We start from the raw sequence: 18,390 nt of genomic DNA on the forward strand, positions 1-18,390 counted from the left end.
AGCTTGGCGTTATTGCACAGCGTCTGCCCACTTCGCCCAGTGGCACCACTTTGTCTGTCTGGCCATTTCTCATGTGTGCCAAAGCTGTGAGCACCACCAGGCTATTCAGCTCTATGGGGCATCACACCTGGGCTTCATCCTGACCTTGGGTATCTGCACCATATGCAAATGGCATTCAGCAACTGGAATCCTGTCTCACTTGATCCTCTCTTTCCTACCCCACATCTTCTCAATATTTCCTCCTGCACCTGCCACCCCTATTGCCCAGGAGCACAGAGGCTCAATCTAACACGTCAACGCTGCCATGGTACCAGAGCAGGGAATCGACCCGGGGGATTTTATCTGCTGGGTTTAAGAACGCACATTTTAGAAAGCAGCAAAAAGGAAGGAAGGACACGTTAAATGGCAGGGCTTGAAAATGGAGTCGATGAGGAGAGGACCCCTGGGTCAGTTACACGGAGCAGCGCAATGAGAGAGGAAGGAAAGAGAGAGATAAAATAAAACATAGCAACGTCACCCTTCAATCATGTGACTAGAATTCCCCCCCCCCCAAAATCCCTGCTAGTGCACTGAAAACCTATTAGGGGCAGCGCGGTAGCACAGTGGTTAGCACTGTGGCTTCACAGCTCTAAGGTCCCAGGTTCAATTCCAGCCTTGGGTCATTGTCTGTGCGGAGTCTGCAAGCTCTCCCCGTGTCTGCATGGGTTTCCTCCGGGTGCTCCGGTTTCCTCCCACAGTCCAAAGATGTGCAGGTTAGGTGGATTGGCAATGCTAAATTGCCCTTAGTGTCCAAAAATGTTCGGAGCAGTTATTGGGTTACGGGGATAGGGTGGAAGTGAGGGCTTAAGTGGGTCGGTGCAGACTCAATGGGCCGAATGGCCTCCTGCACTGTATGTTCTATTCAAGGTATCAAGGTGTATGCTGTTCTGGAATGTGTCTTCCCACAGGCATGAAGAGTTTAAGAGAGTTATAATGACCAGCAAAAGCTGTGTAAGGTGAATTCTATTCCAGAGCAATGTCATAGAAATTCAACTAAATCACTTATTGAGGAAGCAGCTACCAAGAAATCTAGAGAGAGCAGTATAATGACTGGGACATTTGTACAGAGCCAACTGGAGGTTGAAGGGTGAAACTATTGTCCAGTCAGCTGAATGTTTGGCCGCAGGGGCTGATTAGCCGGGGAAGAGACTACAAATCAAGCAAGGTTGTATTATTACTATTCAAAGCACTTGTCAGATCCCATCTGGAGTATTGTGCAAAGTTCTGACAAGAATCATAGGAAGAATATATTCCCAATGATAGATTACATTATTGCAGTTACACATCAAGGAAGATCCAATGCCTTTAATTACTCCTGTGGGTTGATAATTATAAATGAAGGGGTTAGAATTTAATGAGCAAGTGGAACTAACAATGATTGATCAAAATTAGCCAGGAAGAGTTGAGAAGATGCTCAAACTACAATGTGACTGGTTCTGTGTGCCTCCAATTTAAGGGAACTGGCAAAGGGAGTCTGAGAACATGGAGGATATTTCAAGGGGAATAAATTGGCTGAATGTGCCAAGGGATTGAAGCGAGGCAAATGCGATGCCAAATTATTTCTGAAATAGAGCAGTGTGCGTGTAAATAATGGAAAGCGTTCTAAAAGAGTACACTTTCACAGGCTGTAAACATTTTCTGCAGTTCCTCAAGGGCAAAAGAGTTTGCTGGCAAGGAGATCATGGCAGATCAAAACCATCGAATATAGCTAAGCCTGAAATTACCAGGAGGATAAGCTGACAAGGCAGAAGGCCACGGAATGGATGAAGCTTTCCAAGTGGATAAATAACTGGTTGAGTCAGAGGCTAACATAAGTTAGTTGCTAAGGGAACAGCATGAACACGAATAGGTAGCTGCACAGGAATAGGAGCAGGGCGTTAAGCCCTCCCGGGCCCATTATAGGGAAACAGGAGCGGAGCCTTCAAAACTACTACCCCCCCCCCCCCCCCCCCCCCCATTATGCAGGACGAGAAGGGTCATTTAGCACCCCTCCCCTTCCCCCAGGCCCACTGCACAGGACCAGAAGGACGGCATTCATCATCCCCAATTACACGGGAAAGAGAGGAAATCAGCCCCTTGAGCTGGTTATGTAGGAACAGGATTAAGCACCCAGCCGGTGAACCCGTTATATGAAACCAGCATTAGGCCATTTAGTGCATCGAACTTGTTCCACCATTCAACAAGATCATGTCTGATTTGTATCTCACCTTCATTTATATGGCTTTGCTGCCTACCCCTTCGACTTCTGAAATAAATCTTAGTTTTGATTGTTTCAATTCACAACCAACATCCACAGGTTTCCACTAAGCTTTGTGTGAAAAAGTGCTTCCTAAATATCACTCTAATATCACCAGAGGAAATACTGTCTCTGTAGCTACCCTAACGTGACCAAAATATTATACTTTTGAATATTTTCCCAATATTATTGTGCTATACTGTGAAATTGGCTTGTGTGAGTAATTTAATTCGACTGAAGACAGACTGCAAGGTTAAAAACATCAAAAAGAATTTCAGTGTCAAAGCAGATGTTTTGAAGTGGAAATTGATCAGGGCTCAGATGGGAATAGTGAGCAGCATGAATGGAAATTTGCATTAGCAAGATAAGGGAAGTGATTAGGAACACGGTAATTAGGAGAAGAAGTGGGCAATTCAGCCCTTCGAGCCTGCTCTGCCATTCAATCAGATCATGGCCAAACGCAGACTGGGTGATCGCTTTGCTGAGCACCTTCGGTCTGTGCGCATTCAGGACCCTGACCTTCCCGTTGCTTGCCATTTTAACACAAGACCCTGCTCCCATGCCCACATGTCTTGGCCAGCTGCAATGTTCCAGTGAAGCGCAACACAAACTGGAGGAACAGCATCTCGTCTTCCGGTTAGGCACGCTGCAGCCTTCCGGTCTCAACATCAAATTCAACAACTTCAGATGATTAGCTCGACCCCACCTCGACCCATTTGTTTTCATCCCATTTCATTTTAACTGTTCTTTTTACCATTTCTTTCCCCTTGTCCCCCCCCCTCACCATCTGATCCACCTTTCCTTACCCTGTCTCCCCTTTGATTCCCCCTTTCCCTCCCCCCCACATCTACATCTGTCACAGTTTGCCCTCTGATGTTAGTTTCTCTGCTGTTTGGCCTTTCACACCTTTTGTTCTCTCTGGAGACTGCCATTAGCACTCTTTCCCCTTGGTTTCTGTGGCCATTAGCACCCCGTTTCCCTGGGTTTCTGTGGCTATGACTCATCTTTCATCCTCACTCCTCAGTATAAATATTTCCCACTTTCTCTGTCTGTTAGCTTTGACAAAGGGTCATCGGACTCGAAACGTTAGCTATTTTCTCTCCCTACAGGTGCTGCCAGACCTGCTGAGATTTTCCAGGATTTTCTTTTTGGTTTCTTTATGGCTCATCTCTTCCTGGTCTCAAATCTAGAGAACAAATAAAAGTACAGCACAGGAACACTCCCTTTGGCCCTCCAAGCCTGTGCCGCCAATGCTGCCCATCTAAACTAAAAAATGTTACACTTCCGGGGTCCGTATCCCTCTGTTCCCATCCTATTCATGTATTTGTCAAGATGTCCCTTAAACATCACTATCGTCCCTGCTTCCACCACCTCCTCCGGCAGCGAGTTCCAGGCACCCACTACCCTCTGTGTTAAAAAACTTGCCTCGTACATTCCTCTAAACCTTGCCCCTCGCACCTTTAACCTATGCCCCCTAGTAATTGACCCCTCTACCCTGGGAAAAAGTCTCTATCCACTCTGTCTATGCCCCTCATAATTTTGTAGACCTCTATCAGGTCGCTCCTCAACCTTCTTCATTCCACTGAGAACAAACTAAGTTTATTCAGCCTCTCCTCATAATTAATGCCCTCCATACCAGGCAACATCCTGGTAAATCTCTTCTGCACCTTCTCAAAAGCCTCCACATCCTTCTGGCAGTGTGGCGACCGGAATTGAACACTATACTCCAAGCATGGCCTAACTAAGGTTCTATACAGCTGCAACACGACTTGCCAATTTTTATACTCAATGCCCCGGCCAATGAAGGCAAGCATACCGTATGCCTTTTGACTACCTTCTCCACCTGCGTTGCGCCTTTCAGTGACCTGTGGACCTGTACACCAAGATCTCTTTGATTGTCAATACTCTTGAGGGTTCTACCATTCACTGTATATTCCCTACCTGTATTAGACCTTCCAAAATGAATTACCTCACATTTGTCCGGATTTAACTCCAATTGCCATCTCTCCACCCAAGTCTCCAAACGATCTAAATCCTGCTGTATCCTCTGACAGTCCTCATCGCTATCCGCAATTCCACCAAGCTTTGTGTCATCCGCAAACTTACTAATCAGACCAGTTACATTTTCCTCCAAATCATTTATATATACTACGAACAGCAAAGGTCCCAGCATTGATCCCTGCTGAACACCACTAGTCACAGCCCTCCAATCAGAAAATCACCCTTCCATTGCTATTCTCTGCCTTCTATGACCTAGCCAGTTCTGTATCCATCTTGCCAGCTCACCCCTGATCCCGTGTGACTTCACCTTTTGTACCAGTCTACCATGAGGGACCTTGTCAAAAGCCTTACTGAAGTCCATATAGACAACATCCACTGCCCTACCTGCATCAATCATCTTTGTGACCTCCTTGAAAAACTCTATCAAGTTAGTGAGACACGATCTCCCTTCACAAAACCATGCTGCCTCTCGCTAATAAGTCCATTTGCTTCCAAATGGGAGTAGACCCTGTCTCGAAGAATTCTCTCCAGTAATTTCCCTACCACTGACGTAAGGCTGACTGGCCTGTAGTTCCCTGGATTATCCTTGCTACCCTTCTTAAACAAAGGAACAACATTGGCTATTCTCCAGTCCTCCGGGACATCACCTGAAGACAGTGAGGATCCAAAGATTTCTGTCAAGGCCTCAGCAATTTCCTCTCTTGCCTCCTCGCCTCCCTATCTGTTCTCCATATCTTTTTGACCCATTTTTTATAAGATTTGAAGTTGACTATTGTATTTCAAAAGGAACATCCACAATTGGAGGATATCGCAAATGAAACAAAGCAAGTATTAAGTTTTGGTTTTCCAAAAGTAGAGCCCATCTGAAATACCAGGACAGGCCTGTAAATTCTGAGAAAAGGAACTTCTAAAGGAAGACAAAACAATAGAGTTAAAGATGAAAGACAAAATATATTTGAAGAGATGAGAGACTGCATCAGTAGTGTGGTTACGCGACCTGGACGTAGTGTGCTGGAAACAAGCCAATGAATAAGCAGCTGCCTCCATCCTCAGAGAAAAAGTGTCTGCAAGGTTTTGGAGACAAGTTTTGGTCTCAGTAACGAATGAGAGACAGGGAGAAAAAAGTCCGGGTAAGGACTTCCGGTGACGTCATGCAAGAGCAAGATGCACGAAAAATGGTTCCCGACGGGGTCTTTGTTTTTGATCCCTTCTCCCCGTTATTTTTCGGGGGATTTTGGTGTCCAACCCCGGTTAGTTGATCTTAGAACATAGAACATAGAACAGTACAGCACAGAACAGGCCCTTCGGCCCTCAATGTTGTGCCGAGCCATGATCACTCTACTCAAACCCACATATCCACCCTATACCCGTAACCCAACAACCCCCCCTTAACCTTACTTTTATTAGGACACTACGGGCAATTTAGCATGGCCAATCCACCTAACCCGCACATCTTTGGACTGTGGGAGGAAACCGGAGCACCCGGAGGAAACCCACGCACACAGGGGGAGGACGTGCAGACTCCACACAGACAGTGACCCAGCCGGGAATCGAATCTGGTGGACTTTTGCCCGATGGAGGCATGTTGAAAGCGCCAAGAAAGAAGCCCAATGCGAAGAAAGCTCAGGAGGGCCGCCCGTCGAAAGAACTGAAGGAGGGAAGATGGCTGCCGTGTGGCTGGCTGTGCTTATGGTGCAGGAGCTGGAAAAATGCCGCCAACAGATGGATAAGCAGTCCGAGCGGCAGGGCAAGGAGATAAAGGAATCCTTTAAAGCCAATGCAGAGGAGGCCCTAGGCCCGATTCACGAACAGCTTGTAAAGATCTCGAATGTGCTGAAAGTGCAAGGCGAGACGTTTAAGGTGTGGCGGAGTCCTTTGCGCAACATGAGGAGGGGAGAGAAGCTTGTTAATGTTGTTGGGGTTTGAGCACGTCGGTGGGGCGAATGGATCAAGAGGTGGTTTGGTGGTTGGTGGTTTCAGGGGGGCTATTGGAGGGGGACTCTGGGTGGGTGGCATTTTGCCAGCGGGAAGGAGCGGGGGTGGTTAGTGAAAGGGAGTGGAGTGATAAAGATTATATTATAAATATGATGCTTGGGAATGGAAAGATGGGAGCTGGAAATAAAACTGTTGTGATAATTCACCAGGAATTACAGCGTGGAAACTCTTTGTTATTGTGAAGAGATCCAAATGAATATTTCTGCAATGAATAGTAATATCTCCTGTGCCCTGTCCTGGGACGTTTTACTATGTTAAAAACCTGTGTAAGTTGTGTTACACATTTTGATGTACCCGATTTTGATTTTTGCCTTTCACAATTAAAATGTGGTCTTATAAGACCACAAACATTAGCTGATTAACCATGGTTTAATCTTGGTGTGATGTTTATATCTCCATGATGTCCGAGGACACTGGACACCCAGCTGTATCTGACTGCTCATGGGCAGTAGGGTAACTGGTCCATATAATTATTGATATAGAGCATAAATTTGTGCTTGTACAGAGCCTTTAACATAGTGATGATCAGACAAAGATTGATACAGAAGAGATATTGGAGCAGGTGATCCAAGGTTTGATCAAAGAGGGAGATCTAAGGAATTTCTTAAAGGATGAAAGCGAGGCAGGGAGGTGTGAGACGGGACCTCGGTAACTGAAGACCCGACTATCAGTGGTGGATGGTGAAGTCGAGGGGTGGAACGAGTGACACACACATCGCGGGGGTGGGCTGGTTGTAGGGCTGGAGGAGCTTCGAGGATAGGGAGGGATGAAGCCATGGAGAGATTTGAAAACAAGTTGGGAGAATTTCAGAATCAAGACGTTCAGGATTCAACATCGGTCAGCGAACATAGGGGAGATGGGTAATTGAGGCTTGGAGAGAGTTAGGAAATGGGCATCAGAGTTTTGGATCTGTTTATGTATGGGGGTTCATGGGTCTCACCACTACAACCCAAAAGATGTGCAGGGTAGGTGAATTGGTCATGCTAAATTGCCCCTTGATTGGAGAAAAGAAAAGAATTGGATGAAAACGTATATGAGAGGGTTAGAGGATGGGTAATTGGCCAGGGAGTAGATTGGAATATTTTGGACTACGGGTAATAGGCATGGATGAAGGTTTCAGCAGGAGGTGAAGTCAAGCTAAGCAGACAAAATCGCAGATTGAGTGGTGATGTAACCGATGTGTTTAAAATTATTATGAAATTCGATAGTGTTATGATATACCAGGCCACTCAAATTTCAAAGGGAAACTTGAACAAGCTATCACAACGATTTGCAATTTGTATTTTCATGAGAAGGTATCTGAAGCTGGGAGAAAATTCTTCACAAGTGGTTTGAAAGTATTTAAAAACTAAATATAAACATTTATTTAAAGGAAAAAAATAAACTTGAGTCACAAGATTACATTTGTACAGTTAACAGTACTTCTACAATTCTTTCCCAAAATATTTCTGCTTAATTAACTCTGAGTTAAATATCCCGTTTAGTCAACAGTCCTCGTAGATTTTAAACTACGAAAATTCCACAATGAAATGAAATGAAAATCACTTATTGTCACAAGTAGGCTTCAAATGAAGTTATTCTGAAAAGCCCCTAGCCGCCACATTCCGGCACTTGTTCGGGGAGGCTGGTACGGGAATCGAATCGTGCTGCTGGCCTGCCTTGGTCTGCTTTCAAAGCCAGCAATTTGGTGCCCGACCCACCTCCAACATCAAGTCCACTAAGTGGGGTGCTTAGTCAAAAATAACTACCACCAAGTACTCTGCGTTTTTCCACCCCAGCGAGCAGGATCCTGCCCACTACAAAAACTCAATCCTCTAGTGAACCGACATCATGGAGATATAAACATCACACCAAGATTAAACCATGGTTAATCGGCTAATGTTTGTGGTCTTATAAGACCACATTTTAATTGTGAAAAGCAAAAATCAAAATCGGGTATATCAAAATGTGTAACACAACTTACACAGGTTTTTGACATAGTAAAACGTCCCAGGACAGGGCACAGGAGATATTGCTATTCATTGCAGAAATATTCATTTGGATCTCTTCACAATAACAAAGAGTTTCCACGCTGTAATTCCTGGTGAATTTTTTATTTATTTATTAAATAAACAATTTTATTGAGGTAGTTTTTGGCTTTGTAAACAGTTACAGACAACAGAAAGAAAGCAAAAAAGGCAAAAATGTGCAAACATCCATGTACATTCAATACTTCAATCGTAACATACTGCACAAGCCCGCTCCTCTCCCACCGGTACTACCCGCCATTTTATCCCTCCTACTCTATTCAACTCCCCACCCCCCCCCCTGCTGACGCTCACTCTCCCGCAAAGAAGTCAATAAATGGTTGCCACCTCCGGGCGAACCCCTGTACAGATCCCCTCAAGGCAAACTTAATTTTTTCCATACCCAGGAAACTCGACATGTCCACAAGCCACAACTCAGTCTTCGGGGGCTTTGATTCCCTCCACGCCAATAGTATTCGTCACCGGGCTATCAGGGAAGCAAAGGCCAAAACATCGGCCTATTTCTCCCCCTGGACTCCCGGGTCTTCTGAAACCCCAAAAATTGCCACCCCTGGACCCATCGCCACCCTTGTTTTTAGCACCCGGGACATGACGCCCGCAAATCCCTCCCAGTACCCCCTCAGCTTAGGGCATGCCCAAAACATGTGAACGTGGTTCACTGGTCCTCCTGCGCACCTAGCGCATTTGTACTCTATCCCAAAGAATTTGCTCATCCGAGCCACCGTCATGTGGTCCCGGTGAACGACCTTAAATTGAATCAGCCCGAGCCTGGCACATGTCGCGGTCGAATTTACCCTACTCAGGGCCTCATTCCTGGTGAATTATCACAACAGTTTTATTTCCAGCTCCCATCTTTCCATTCCCAAGCATCATATTTATAATATAATCTTTATTATTGTCACAAGTAGGCTTACATTAACACTGCAATGAAGTTACTGTGAAAATCCCCTAGTCGCCACACTGTTCGCGCCTGTTCGGATACACTGAGGGAGAATTCAGAATGTCCAATTCACCGAGCAAGCACGTCTTTCGGGAGGAAACCGGAGCACCCGGAGGAAACTCATGCAGACACGGGGAGAATGTGCAGACTCTGCACACACAGTGACCCAAGCCGGGAATCTAACCTGGGACCCCGGAGCTGTAAAGCAACAGTGCTAACCACTGTGCTACTGTGCCGCCCATACATCCCAATCCAAAAAGGGGAAAAGACAAGACAAGATGATAAATGGCTGGCCGTACCTCATTATTGGTGTAGTGCAGACTCATCGGCTGACCAAAGGCAACCTTGGCTTTTGTGGCAATATCTTCGAGAAGGACTGGCCTGGGAAATTGAAGGATTCTGAATGGGGAGTGAGAACAGGAATTAATCAATAAGTTTCTCCAACAAGCCGCTCTCCTGGGACAGCTGAACCTAAAACCAGACAGCAGCTCTCCTCATACTTCACAGGTGTGCCGTCAACAGCCGATTTAATTAACTCCATTTCCCAAAGAGGATTTCAGAGGATCAGCAGCCTGTTTGCTTGTCAGAACTGATTAGTACTTCCAAATGGAAAATGCTTTAAAAGTGTTTACCCTTCGGAGAATTCCAGGGTTCTGATGCCCTATCCAAAATGCTGATGAATTGAAATCTACTCATTCAAACATTTTCTCAAGCTTTCATTTGATGTTCAAGATAGTGGGATGTTAGTAGGGCGAAATGGAATACTTCTCCAGCTCAATTAGGAGAATTCTGCTACAAACAGCACTGTGAAATCTGACTGGAAGGATTCACTTCAAACAGGTTTGGGCTGAGGCGGTTGGCACCTGTTTTATTCGACCAAACTAAACGTGATCGCTGCTCCCAAGCCAGTACCTAACCCACTGCACCTACCTGACCCTGCAAATGTACAGTCATAACGGCAACACCGAGCTTCCACTTGGCCAATACAATCACCTCACACTACCTGCACTTTACCAGGATCTCAGATCTGTCCTGAGGGGGGTTACAATGAAGGTTCATTAGGTTGGTTGCTGGGATGTGAGGCAGCGAGGAACACAACACCTTTTTCTTACATTTTCATTGTGCTGTTTCCCTGGACTGTCCCAAGCCCTGGGATCTTGTTTCTCGGTTTGTCTTTCACCCACTGTTGTCTCTCCCTGAATATTTCCATGCTTTTAGACTCTTTTAGTTTGAGCTCCTCTTTATTTCTCAATCTGTTCCTGATGCTCCACAATTTACCTTTTTGTTCAGCTCAGACTCTCTGACCCTTGGATCTCCTAAGAATGATCTCTCTTTTTCCATTCTCCTGGTCTTTGTCTTACGTGCTCCCCCTCTCCCACCACCTCCTATCTCGCCGACCAATGAATCGTTGTAGGACCACAGACCATGGAAAAGAGTGAGACTATCGAGGCAATTGTGTAATATAGACAAAGGATCTTGTCTATTCTTCAAAGAGACCAAAACTGTACACTGTGCTTCAAAAAGATATAGAAAGGTTAAGTGATGGACAAAGATCTGGAAAATGGAGTATACTGTGGGAAAATGTGAAATTGTCCATTTTGGCAGGAACAATAAAGAAAGCATATTATCTCAATGGTGAGAGACTGCAGAGCTCTGCGATGCAGAGGGATCTGGGTGTCCTAGTGCATGAATTACAAAAGGCTGGTATACAGATACAGCAAGTAATTAGGAAAGCTAAGAGAATCCCGACAATGCAGAAGGAGACAACTTGGCCCATCGAGTCTGCACCAACCCTCTGAAACAGCACGCTACGTAGACCCAATCACCTGCTCTATCCTCGTAACTCCACCTAACCTTTGGACACTAAGGGCAATTTAGCACGGCCAATCTACCTAACCTGCACATCTTTGGACTGTGGGAGGAAATCGGAGCACCTGGAGAAAACCCACAGAGACATGGGGAGAATGTGCAGACTCCGCACAGACAGTGACCCAAGGTCGGAATCGAACCCGGGTCACTGGTGATGTGAGGCAGCAGTGCTAACCATTCTGCCACCCAGAATGTTATTGTTGATTCTGAGGGGAATTGATTGCAAAAGTAGGGAGGTTGTGCTTCAGTTGCACTAGTGAGGCCAGATTTGGAGTTCTGTGTACAGTATTGGTCACCTTATTTGATGTGTTGGAAGAAGTTCAGAGAAGGTTTAATACCCCTGGAATGGGAAGGTTGTCTTATGAGGAATGGTTAGACAGGCTGGGTTTATACCCTAAGGGGTGTGGACAGGGTGGATGTGGAGAAGTATTTCCTCTTGTGGGAGAATCTAGAACTCGGGGTTATTGTTTAAAAATAAAGAGGTCGCCCATTTAAGACAGATGAGGTGGAAATCTTTCTCTCAGAGGGTTGAGAGTCTTTGGAACTCTCTTCTGAAAAGGTTGTGGAAGTAGAGCCGTTGAATATTTTTAAGATGTGGAGATGCCGGCGTTGGACTGGGGTGAGCACAGTAAGAAGTCTTACAACACCAGGTTAAAGTCCAACAGGTTTGTTTCAAACACGAGCTTTCGGAGCACGGCTCCTTCTTCAGAATATTTTTAAGGCAGAGGTCGATAGATTCTTGGCGAACAAGGGGGTGATTGGTTATCGGGAGTAGGTGGAGTGCAGGTTTGAGGTAACTATGAGGGGCTGAATGGCCTACTGTTGCTCCTTGTCCATTTGCTCAGGTGTGGTTTCACCAAAGGTCCATATAATTGCAGTAATATAACTGCTCTTATACTCCAACCCCCTTGCAAGAAAGGATAACATACTTTTTGATTTTTTCCCCCACCTTTTTTGTTTAATTTAGAGTACCCAATTATTTTTTCCCATTAAGGGGCAATTTAGCATGGCCAATCCACCGACCCTGCACATCTTTGGGTTGTGGGGGTGAAACCCACGCAGACACGGGGAAAATGTGCAAACTTCACACGGAGAGTGATCCAGGCCGGGATTGAATCCGGTGCTAACTTTTGATTTCTTAATTGCTCGCTGTACCTGCATATTCTGTGATTCATGTACATGTGAGAAAGAAGGAGAGACAGACACAGCAGTCAGAGGGAACGCAGAGTGTAGACTTGGAGAGACACCAGGGGAAGTAAAGGCAACCATTCAGAAGATAAGTTGAGACAGGCAGCATGGTAACATGGAGAAAAATTAGACTACAAGGACACAAAAGTTAAGGGCATAGACTCGAGGATCAGTCACAAATAGAAACAGAGAAAGACCTGGATCAGTGAGATTTACGACAAAATAACACTTCCAAGAGAAAAGACACCTGAAGAAAATGATACAGACAGAGCTCTAGCAACACAAACATTAGATGAGTCGAGATTACTTCAAGTCACATAAAGTGGAAGTGAGGTGATGTTATGTGACCACACATCAAGGTCTTAATAGACAATCAGTATCAGGGCCAGCCAGTACATAGACATAGAACATAGAACAGTACAGCACAGAACAGGCCCTTCGGCCCTCGATGTTGTGCCGAGCAATGATCACCCTACTTAAACCCACGTAACCCGTAACCCAACAATCCCCCCATTAACCTTACACTACGGACAATTTAGCATGGCCAATCCACCTAACCCGCACATCTTTGGACTGTGGGAGGAAACCGGAGCACCCGGAGGAAACCCACGCACACACGGGGAGGACGTGCAGACTCCACGCAGACAGTGACCCAGCCGGGAATCGAACCTGGGACCCTGGAGCTGTGAAGCATTGATGCTAACCACCATGCTACCGTGAGGCCCCAACATGCATGACTCTCACTAAACATATAATAACCAAATTGTTGATGGGATCTGTCTAATTTGGGAGGCCATGAGCTCCGCCAAGGGTCACCTCTGGATGAAGCGTGGTTTGCTGTGACTGGAGAGGTTGATTCTGGAGTGACAATCCCTTCTGCAGTTGGCACAAATGAATGGCATTAACCCAAGGTCGACAGGTATTTGTTCCTTCCACCAGATTCTCTTTCCCATCATCTGGTCATTTATTTTGTCCTCTGCTTTTTCCACACCCTTCTTAACAGCTCATCTCCGGACACTCCAGTCAGCGGTGAGGATTTCCCATGCACCGACACCAATCCTGGTCAACGCCAGCTCTTGCAGACATCCTTGTATCATAGAACATACAGTGCAGAAGGAGGCCATTTGGCCCATCGAGTCTGCACCGACCCACTTAAGCCCTCACTTCCACCCTATTCCTGTAACCCAGTAACCCCTCCTATCCTTTTTTGGTCACTAAGGGCAATTTATCATGGCCAATCCACCTAACCTGCACAGCTTTGGACTGTGGGAGGAAACCCACGCAGACATGGGGAGGACGTGCAGGCTCCGCACAGACAGTGACCCAGCGGGGAATCGAACCTGGGACCCTGGCGCTGTGAAGCCACAGTGTTAATCACTTGTGCCACCGTGCTGCCTAACATATGGCAGACATGGGTGACCTGTTGGTCCCATGCCAATAGCAAGCTCAACAAGGAGCATGTCTTTGGGCTCACACGACCCAGCCAAAGTCACCGCTGACTCGAGAGGGCCGGGGATCGCTGCAGGCTGGTCTACTTCCATACTCAGCACGCTGTCTTTCCAGCAGATGCCCAATATTCGGCTGAGGAAGCAGAGATGGAAACCGTTCAGCCTCTTCTTGGCTTGCATGAGGTGTCCTGGGTCCTGGGGAAAATTGATGTACAGAGAGATCTGGGAGTTCAGGTCCATTGTACCCTGAAGGTGGCAACGCAGGTGGATAGAGTGGTCAAGAAGGCATACAGCATGCTTGCCTTCATCGGACGGGGTATTGAGTACAAGAGTCGGCAGGTCATGTTACAGTTGTATAGGACTTTGGTTAGGCCACATTTGGAATACTGCGTGCAGTTCTGGTCGCCACATTACCAGAAGGATGTGGATGCTTTGGAGAGGGTGCAGAGGAGGTTCACCAGGATGTTGCCTGGTATGGAGGGTGCTAGTTATGAAGAAAGGTTGAGTAGATTAGGATTGTTTTCGTTGGAAAGACGGAGGTTGAGGGGGGACCAGATTGAGGTCTACAAAATTATGAGAGGTATGGACAGGGTGGATAGAAACAAGCTTTTTCTCAAGAGTGGGGGTGTCAGTTACAAGGGGTCACGATTTCAAGGTGAGAGGGGGAAAGTTTAAGGGAGATGTGCGTGGAAAGTTTTTTACGCATATGGTGGTGGGTGCCTGGAACGCTTTACCAGCGGAGGTGGTAGAGGCAGGCACGATAGCGTCATTTAAGATGCATCTAAACAGATATATGAATGGGCGGGGAACAGAGGGAAGTAGACCTTGGAAAATAGGAGGCAGGTTTAGATAAAGGATCTGGCGGAGCAGGCTGGGAGGGCCGAGGGGCCTGTTCCTGTGCTGTAATTTTCTTTGTTCTTTGTGTCTCTGTCTTGCTCCTGAAAAGGAGCGAGCCGAGCATACACGTCTGGAACACACAGAGCTTTGTATTTTTGGTCAGTTTGCTGTTGGTCCACACTGAACTTTTCAACTTTGACATGACAGCTGCAGCGTTGGCAAACCTGTCGTTTATTTCGGCATCGAGGGACAGGTTGCTGGCGGTTGCTAATCCAAGCTAGGTGAAGCTGTTGTGACCTCCAGAGTGAGACTGTCTACATTGATCAAAGGCGGAGTCTCGACGTCCTGGCCCATAACTTTGCTCTTCCTGACACTGATCATCTGTCGAAGCCCCTTGCCGGTCCAGAAAAGTCGATCTCCCAGCTGTTGTCAGTGGGCTTCAATATAGGATGTCAGCACATCAACGCAAACAGCAACTCACCAACCAGCGTTTTGGAATTAATCATCAACGCGATGAACCAAATCGGGGCGCAAAATGTTTCAGAAAAAGGGAACATTTTGAAAGAATTGAGTTCCGGGTCTGAATTTAAAAAATAAACAAACTCTGCATTTAAAGTAAAGAAAATTGAGGGATTGGCATCTTGAAAATAATTCTAATCTTTCGATCACACATTCAAACCAACAAACTGAAGAAACCACTGACTTATGCATTAAAACATTGGCCTGTCTGGGCAGAGAATAAATCATTTTGTGAAACCACAAGACAAAGTTCCATTCTCCTGTAAAGGAGGATGCTGAGAATACACGCCTGGTAGAACCCTGAGGAACATTAACATACTGAGGGATCTGGGCGTGCAGATCCACAGTTCCCTAAAAGTGGCAACACAGGTGGCCACGGTGATTAAGGAGGAATATGGCATGCTTGCCTTCATCAGCCGGAGCATTGAGCACAGGAAATCATGTTGCAGCTATTTAAAACCTTGGTTAGGCCGCATTTGGAGTATTGCGTGTGGTTCTGGTCACCACATTATCAGAAAGACGTGGAAGCTTCGGAGAGAGGGCAAATAAGGCTCACCAGGATGTTGCCTGGTCTCCAGGGTGTTGGCTATGAGGAGAGGTTGAATAAACTAGGACTGTTTTCACTGGAAAGACGGAGGCTGAGGGGAGGCCTGATGGACGTCTACAAAATTCTGAGAGGCATAGACAGAGTGGATAGTCAGAGGCTTTTTCCAAGGGTGGAAGTGTCAATTACTCAGGGGGCACAGGTTCAAAGTGAGAGGGGGAAACTTTAAGGGAGATGCGGAGGGTATATTTTTCACACAGAGAGTGGTGGGTGCTGGAACGTGCTGCCAGAGGATGTGGTGGAAATAGGCATATTAGCAATGTTTAAGACGCATCTGGATGGGTACATGAATAGGGAGGAAATAGAGGGATACGGGCTGAGTAAGGGCAGAAGAGTTTTTCTTAGTTCGAGCATCATAATCGGCGCAGACTCGGAGGGCCGAAGGGCCTGTTCCTGTGCAGTACTTGAGGGCCTGTTCAGATGCTGTACTTTAGGGCCTGTTCCTGTGCTGTACGTTAGGGCCTGTTCCTGTGCTGTACTTTAGGGCCTGTTCCTGTGCTGTACTTTAGGGCCTGTTCCTGTGCTGTACGTTAGGGCCTGTTCCTGTGCTGTACTTTAGGGTCTGTTCGCATGCTGTACCTTAGGGCCTGTTCCTGTGCTTTACTTTAGGGTCTGTTCGCATGCTGTACTTTAGGGCCTGTTCGCCTGCTGTACTTTAGGGCCTGTTCGCCTGCTGTATTTTAGGGCCTGTTCCTGTGCTGTACTTTAGGGCCTGTTCCTGTGCTGTACTTTAGGGCCTGTTCCTGTGCTGTACTTTAGGGCCTGTTCCTGTGCTGTACTTTAGGGCCTGTTCGCCTGCTGTACGTTAGGGCCTGTTCCTGTGCTGTACTTTAGGGCCTGTTCGCCTGCTGTACTTTAGGGCCTGTTCGCCTGCTGTACTTTAGGGCCTGTTCCTCTGCTGTACTTTAGGGCCTGTTCCTTTGCTGCTCTTTAGGGCCTGTTCCTGTGCTGTACTTTAGGGTCTGTTTGCATGCTGTACTTTAGGGTCTGTTCCTGTGCTGTACTTTAGGGCCTGTTCCTATGCTGTACTTTAGGGCCTGTTCCTGTGCTGTACATTAGGGCCTGTTCCTATGCTGTACTTTAGGGCCTGTTCCTGTGCTGTACTTTAGGGCCTGTTCCTGTGCTGTACTTTAGGGCCTGTTCCTGTGCTGTACTTTAGGGCCTGTTCCTATGCTGTACTTTAGGGCCTGTTCCTGTGCTGTACTTTAGGGCCTGTTCCTGTGCTGTACTTTAGGGCCTGTTCCTGTGCTGTACTTTAGGGCCTGTTCCTGTGCTGTACTTTAGGGCCTGTTCCTGTGCTGTACTTTAGGGCCTGTTCCCGTGCTGTACTTCAGGGCCTGTTCCTGTGCTGTACTTTAGGGCCTGTTCCTGTGCTGTACCTTAGGGCCTGTTCCTGTGCTATACTTAAGGGTCTGTTCCTGTGCTGTACTTTAGGGTCTGTTTGCATGCTGTACTTTAGGGCCTGTTCCTATGCTGTACTTTTGGACCTGTTCCTGTGCTGTACTTTAGGGCCTGTTCCTGTGCTGTACCTTAGGGCCTGTTCCTGTGCTGTACTTTCGGGCCTGTTCCTGTGCTGTACTTTAGGGCCTGTTCGCATGCTGTACTTTAGGGCCTGTTCCTGTGCTGTACTTTAGGGCCTGTCCCTGTGCTGTACTTTAGGGCCTGTTCCTGTGCTGTACTTTAGGGCCTGTTCCTGTGCTGTACCTTAGGGCCTGTTCCTGTGCTGTACTTTCGGGCCTGTTCCTGTGCTGTACTTTAGGGCCTGTTCGCATGCTGTACTTTAGGGCCTGTTCGCCTGCTGTACTTTAGGGCCTGTTCGCATGCTGTACTTTAGGGCCTGTTCCTATGCTGTACTTTAGGGTCTGTTCGCATGCTGTACTTTAGGGCCTGTTCGCCTGCTGTACTTTAGGGCCTGTTCGCCTGCTGTACTTTAGGGCCTGTTCGCATGCTGTACTTTAGGGTCTGTTCCTGTGCTGTACTTTAGGGCCTGTCCCTGTGCTGTACTTTAGGGCCTTTTCCTGTGCTGTACTTTAGGGCCTGTTCGCCTGCTGTACTTTAGGGCCTGTTCCTGTGCTGTACCTAAGGGCCTGTCCCTGTGCTGTACTTTAGGGCCTGTTCCTGTGCTGTACTTTAGGGCCTGTTCCTGTGCTGTACTTTAGGGCCTGTTCCTGTGCTATACTTTAGGGCCTGTTCCTGTGCTGTACTTTAGGGCCTGTTCCTGTGCTGTACTTTAGGGCCTGTTCCTGTGCTGTACTTTAGGGCCTGTTCCTGTGCTGTACTTTAGGGCCTGTTCCCGTGCTGTACTTTAGGGCCTGTTCCCGTGCTGTACTTTAGGGCCTTTTCCTGTGCTGTACTTTAGGGCCTGTTCGCCTGCTGTACTTTAGGGCCTGTTCCTGTGCTGTACTTTAGGGCCTGTCCCTGTGCTGTACTTTAGGGCCTGTTCGCATGCTGTACTTTAGGGCCTGTTCCTATGCTGTACTTTAGGGTCTGTTCGCATGCTGTACTTTAGGGCCTGTTCGCCTGCTGTACTTTAGGGCCTGTTCGCCTGCTGTACTTTAGGGCCTGTTCGCATGCTGTACTTTAGGGTCTGTTCCTGTGCTGTACTTTAGGGCCTGTCCCTGTGCTGTACTTTAGGGCCTTTTCCTGTGCTGTACTTTAGGGCCTGTTCGCCTGCTGTACTTTAGGGC

At 47.1% G+C, this 18,390-nt stretch overlaps 1 protein-coding gene across 2 annotated transcripts in view; it reads right to left on the reverse strand.

Moving 5' to 3' along the window:
• The window catches only part of map3k2 (mitogen-activated protein kinase kinase kinase 2), a 153,322-nt gene that overhangs the window by 70,155 nt on the left and 64,777 nt on the right, over positions 1–18,390 (reverse strand). For both annotated transcript variants that reach the window (XM_038790190.1, XM_038790189.1), the window contains one exon: positions 9,538–9,637. In XM_038790190.1, coding sequence (XP_038646118.1) covers positions 9,538–9,637 — 100 coding nt within the window. The remainder of the gene's footprint in view (positions 1–9,537; positions 9,638–18,390) is intronic.

Source organism: Scyliorhinus canicula, chromosome 2 (assembly GCF_902713615.1).
Source record: "Scyliorhinus canicula chromosome 2, sScyCan1.1, whole genome shotgun sequence".
NCBI classification, from domain to species: domain Eukaryota; kingdom Metazoa; phylum Chordata; class Chondrichthyes; order Carcharhiniformes; family Scyliorhinidae; genus Scyliorhinus; species Scyliorhinus canicula.